This window comes from Macrobrachium nipponense, chromosome 39, assembly GCF_015104395.2.
Source record: "Macrobrachium nipponense isolate FS-2020 chromosome 39, ASM1510439v2, whole genome shotgun sequence".
NCBI classification, from domain to species: domain Eukaryota; kingdom Metazoa; phylum Arthropoda; class Malacostraca; order Decapoda; family Palaemonidae; genus Macrobrachium; species Macrobrachium nipponense.
This window is the reverse complement of record NC_061099.1, coordinates 21,123,128-21,129,127: the sequence shown is the minus strand read 5'-3', so window position 1 is coordinate 21,129,127 and position 6,000 is coordinate 21,123,128. Positions and strand designations below refer to the sequence as shown.

At 34.8% G+C, this 6,000-nt stretch overlaps 1 protein-coding gene across 1 annotated transcript in view; it reads right to left on the bottom strand.

The window, feature by feature from the left end:
• Positions 1-5,218: 5,218 nt before the first annotated feature.
• LOC135210378 (putative GPI-anchor transamidase) overlaps positions 5,219-6,000 on the bottom strand; it is a 33,759-nt gene continuing 32,977 nt past the window's right edge. The window contains exon 8 of the mRNA XM_064243286.1: positions 5,219-5,799. Coding sequence (XP_064099356.1) covers positions 5,724-5,799 — 76 coding nt within the window. The 3' untranslated portion in view covers positions 5,219-5,723. The remainder of the gene's footprint in view (positions 5,800-6,000) is intronic.

Here is a 6,000-nt window from a genome sequence, read left to right as displayed (position 1 = left end):
GAAAGTATTATAGTATTGTCATTTTTGATGTTTTGTTTTTGTAATGGTTATTTATTAACATTATGTAATTATTTTTGTGCTGGCTTGATAAACACAATGATGTATCATAGGATCAAAAAGTTATTTTGTAAAGAATTGTCTTTGAGAACTAGCAACTTACTCAGGCCGTACTGTGTGTGTCATGTATGGTAGTATTCAAATAATGTAGTCTGGTATTCCTGCTGGTAGGGCAGTTTGTTCAAATAAGTACCATTAAGTATTAAAATCTTTTTTTGGTATTTTAATGCCTAGTGCCTTAGAGGAACAACTATAAATTCTGATTACATCAGTAACTTTATTCCATGCTGAATATTATGAAAAATAGATTACACAACACTTTATACTTTAATTAAAAATTAGTATACTTATGCTGATCTTTATTAGATTTTCTACAATTCTTTAAATGGATTTACCCAGTACAAGCATGAATATTTTGAAACAACATGCAGTCAAGATGGGAATTTGTCCCTGTAACATTAATGTGTAGTGTAAACATCATACATGTCAGTATGTACAGGTATAATACTGTAGTGTTAAAAAAAACTGTAGGAACAGTAAGCAAGCCTTGTCTGTAAATTGTAGGCTTTGCTAACTTAAATGAATGCCCAAGCCTATGACAGCCTTCAGCCTTCCTCTGTTCAAAGCTCCTTGTCAGACATTGAAAAATACTCTTCAGTATCATAATTTAAGTACATTTTTAAAAAACACTGTAGCACTTAAAACTTAACTTGCTAAGAGTCCAATCTCCAGATGCTTTTCTTCCAGATATAATACTTCCATTCTTATTTTTCATATGTTTAGTTAAAAGTTGGGGATGTATTCCAGTCTTGATTTTGTATCATTGGACTCATTTCCTTGTCCATATATTTTACAGATATGTTTGAATTTATAAAACACTGGTGGTGTACCTGTCCTTTACATCATATAAAATTAATTAATACTCTAACAGGGCCACAATACATTTGAATTTACATGACACTGATTTACCTCTCCGTTACATCTTATATTTTAAAATTAACCAATACTTTCACATGGCAACAATGTTGCAAGCAGGGTGAGGTCCTGGAATTTCAACTGCTGATTGTTGATTGTATAACCAATTTTAGATTATAATTTTGGTGCCTCACTGTAGACCCCAAAAAGTGATCCAGGGACCTTGTGTTTATCGTTTGTATCTACCCAGTCACTCATGAAAAAAACTGCTCTAGGACTGCAAGTTCCATTCATAAGAATGTAGTGAAAACTTATTTTAAGAATGTAGTGAAAACTTATTTCAGTTGACATATGATATAGAATTAGATAAAGTAAGTAAAATGGTTATAGCTGTATATTCTGGAGTATGGGAAATTGGGTTTACAGAGAATTTGTATTGGTAGTTGAACTTAAATGGTTTTATTCAACTAAATAATATCTGTTAGATATAGTAGCAGGTTATATATATTTTTATAAAAATTTATATCATCTTAGCTTTAGTTTTAGGAATGTTATTTGTATATTCTCATAGTTTTACTAAAATATATCTTCTTGTAGTTTTACTAAAATGACATGGATTTTTGTATTTTACTCAACCTTTACATTTCAAAGCATTGTAGTAGAATTGCACTAATTAAGTTGATGAACACAAGTGTGCATTTTTCAAAAGACAAGCATCCTTACAATATAGCTGAGTTAGGCTGGACATCTAAAATCATTATCATCATGGTAAACCTTTTTGTCACCTTTTAAGGGGTAAAGTGTCTTGTGCTGCTTCTGCCTGAATCCCCATCAAATCTAGGTCTTCATCTTTCTTCTTGGGTATTCTTACAGGTCTTTATTCTGGTAATTCTATATCTGCCTTTTCTGACCAACTTTTCCTTATCACATGTGAAGACCATTTTGTTAGTTATTATTATTTACTGATAATATGGATGTATTTATTTCAAAGAAAAGAGTATGTTATAGCATATGCCTTTTCATGCATGGAAGGCAATACTTTGTGTGAATAAGACTTGTCAAAGGCATTTTAAATTTATTGCCATTTTGCAAGTTAATAAAACCTACAGAATCTACAGAAGTAAGAATATTACATTGCTATGTGAAACAAGTCATGTAAAAATGTATTTTTTAGTACACTCATAATTATATGAATACATACATACAGTATTTTGGTGAGCAAAGATGTTTTTATGAGGCATAAAGTTTTAAACCATGTATTTGAGCCTTTGGCAACATTTGTATGCAGTTAAAAGTATGTAGGTTACAATTGCATAAGATTAGTGTTTTGATTAACTTAATGTACTCTATGAAGCTTCATTGTGACTGCAAATTTCTACAGTGACTTTTAGACTGAGGTTGCTAGTCCATTCTTTGTGATTTATTCAAGGTAGCAGACTATCTAAGAACTTTGACCAAATGCTACATAAGCTCATGCATCAAAAAGTGTTGATAACCTCTCATGGAGTTACTAACTAGACCCTGTATTGTATGATCACTGATCAAGAGACCAGTAGCATAATTAGTATACATATTACAAAAACTGGCTACTTTTAGCAGCAAACATCTGTCATTAGGCCAATAAAATTTCTTTGTATATTTATAATGAAAAACTAGAATTGGCTTTATTTCTGCTGTGTAAAGGTAACAACATAATACACACGTGACCACAGGCTTACTGTAATGCAGTTTCCATAGTTGTCGGTTATTAGAAAATCAAAACTACCTTAAGAGAAATGTTGCAGCAAAAACAGCTTGGTTTACATCATTTGTCAGTTGGCTTGATAATCTTCACATACCACTGATGGAGACTGATATATCTTTATCAGGAGGCTTTGTTATACATACAAGTCATCTCTCTTGCTAAGGGTCCTCTCTGATTGGTAATAGGCAAAGGACTACTATAGAGAAGGGTCATTAGGTCTGAAGTCTTCAAAGAATAAGATGTTTCATGCTATAGAGTAGGCATACCTCTACAATAAGAATTTGACAACATAAGGGTAAGCAAAATGTCAAACTATTTGTGAATACACATTCCTGGATTTAGAAGTGACACAAGGAGCAAAATACAAAAAAAAATGTAAAGGACCTTTTTTTTTTTTCTTTCTTTCTTTTAACTACTCTCCTTCCCCATGAATTGTCATAAACTTTGTTGTCAGCTTTTAAAATAAAAACAAAGCAGGATTTAAGAGAGGTACCCACTTCACTACTCAGGAGCAAAGCTCCTGCTGTAATTCCATGGTATCATTCATCTTAAGTGTTTTTTTCTCAAAAGGAATAAGCGAGTCTTCAGAGAAATATTGGAGACACTAATATGCTACTCTACGTATATAGGGTCATCCACTTTCAGAATGACTTCTTTAGCTCCTCCTTGGGGCGATAAAATGTGAGAGGATTCTTGTTTGATGGTCTATGCTTTGAAAGGACATTAAAATCCCATGAATGTTGCCAAGATGACCAACCAAGCATATCACACGTTTTGAGTAATCTTTCACCGAATCGCATAGAACATCATTATCTGCCCATAGAATCAGTTGTATGAAGTATCCATAACTTTTTAATTATTGATTTAATGAAACTTTGAACAGTCTTTGTGGCTTTGATAAGGTCTTCATGAAATTCTCCTCCAGAACTAGACTTTTCTCCTTTGCCATTTTATGCTCCTGTATGGAAAATAGTGTTGTTTTTAAACTAAAAGTTCTTTAAAAATGTGTTCAGCCACCAGCACTATGCATTTTGAGTGATGTATGTTCATAAATGCATTTAATGGGGTATAATGAAATGTCAAACTTATCAAGCTTAGCACATTGTATATCACTGGACAAAGACTATCTTGTTGGGGAAGACTTGAGATGCTCTTCTTGGGAAACTGAAGTGACTATATATTTAAAAAGATGAGAAATTACTTAATTTTTGTGGGTATTTTCTATGACAATTTCTGGGCATTCTGTGACAACTTGCTGGGATAGAGGTGTAAACGCTTGAGTCTGGGGGTTACATCAAGACCTAGATTACCAATATCAATAATTTCCAAGCATAAATAATTTATCTAGGGAGTAGACCCTCTTTTAAACAAGTCTTATTAAAAAGGATTGCTGCATCTGCTCCAGTAATGTTGTAGTCTTCTCTATTTTCCTTATCAAGGATTTCTCAAGTGTTGCCAAAACTGGCAAGCAACATGCCAAAGGGGATCATCAAATCTGGTGGAGTCATTTTGAATTATATTTATTACTGCTACTATTACAAGTTGTTTCTCTCTCTCTCTCTCTATGCGACGTTTCGCCCAGATCTGCCAGGGCATTATCACAGTGATGGTTGCTGGAGGACTGAATCTGGTGGTTGTTGTTTTTGATTAAGCTGAACTTGTGTCAGCACGGGCTCTTGGTCACTGAGAAGCCGTTAATATCTTGGTGGCGAGTCCTCTTTATATCATGATCATGCGGACGCTCAGATGCTCCTGCAGGACCCTGGGGATATTCGACTTTTCATTGGCTGGCGGCCAGGCGTCGGAAACGCTCAAAGCGCGTTGACCTTCTCAGGTGTGTTGCGTCACCGGGAGCCATGTTTTCATTGGCTATGACCGTGGTGACATCACTCCTGGTGTTACTGCCATCCTCTTTAGTGTTGGTCCCGTCCTGGGCACTGGTGTTATCCTCTGGAGGGGCAGCTGGGCCTTCCTTACACAGGTGGGCAGCAGGAAGGGTTCCTGTGTCATATTTAGGAGGGGTTTCTGTTCTAGAATGAATGTTTCAAGGAGGTGTAGGTGTCGCTGATCAGGGGCTCTTCTGATTATTTCGGTGATTTTGATGATGTCCTCTCGAGTGATGTGCTGTTGGTGGGGCGGTGAGGGTGTGGTGTTTGATGGTACCATTCTGGGCGTGACAGGAGTTCCCTGGGGCCTGCTGGTGTAGCCATTCCTTGGGGATTTTCATGATTGGAGGAGAAGTATTCAGGTCATAAGAAAAGCCTACGTCTTTTGTACACATCACTAACTAATGCTTAGTTCACTAATGGGTTACACGTATCTTGATTACTAGTAGTCAAACACTCTCCATACATGTTATCCAGTCTGTTTCTCTTCTTGCTAACTGCCCTCTCAAATTTACTTCACAATACTATCCACAAACGTGTTGCCTCCTCCAAAGTCTATTCATGTAGCACAGTGATGAATTCATTTGTATTTTGCTAGGGTACTGACACAAATCACTGAACTTAACATTTATTCACAAGATTTATTCTACAGTATATTTACAATTATAAACAAATATAAAGTCAAACAGTTACAACGAATCCGTCTAAATGTATACTGATATGTGAATAAAATTTATCAAAGTTATGGAACATCAGTGCAGTAATTCAAAATTGTCTAAATATTGTAGTGCATGAAAACTTAAATGACAATGAAAATTGTCTAAATACCTTACAGTATGGAATGTGAATAAATAGAAGTTGGTTCTACCCAATATATGAGTAGGTAACAATATTTAACTGGCACGTCAGTTCTTAATAGGAATACTGTATATTATATTTGTTAATAACTTATTTCATTCCTTGACATCAGTTTTAATGCAATTTTCATATGACATGATGCACATCACATTTCACTGTATATTAGTTTTGATCATTATGTTGAAAGCTTCATGCTTGCTTTTCAAGTATACTTAATTATCCTACAACACTTCTTGATGTAACAGTCCAAATCAGTTTGTTACTCATGATATCCGATGTATGGGAAGCTGGTCTGCATACATTAGTGGACCTCCTTCTCGGGTGCTAGCGTCCTCTTTCCTAGTGTAACAAATTAATTTTTAAAACTTCTAATACTGCAACTCTTATACAAATTACAAAAAAGATGACAAAAATCTTAAAGCTAACCTATGTTAGCTTTAAGACCTGAATTTTGTCAATGCTGTTCAGAACAGACAGTATAAATCTGTTGATGTACACTGCAGAACACATTATCAAATAGTTCAGCTAATTATGAGTGCT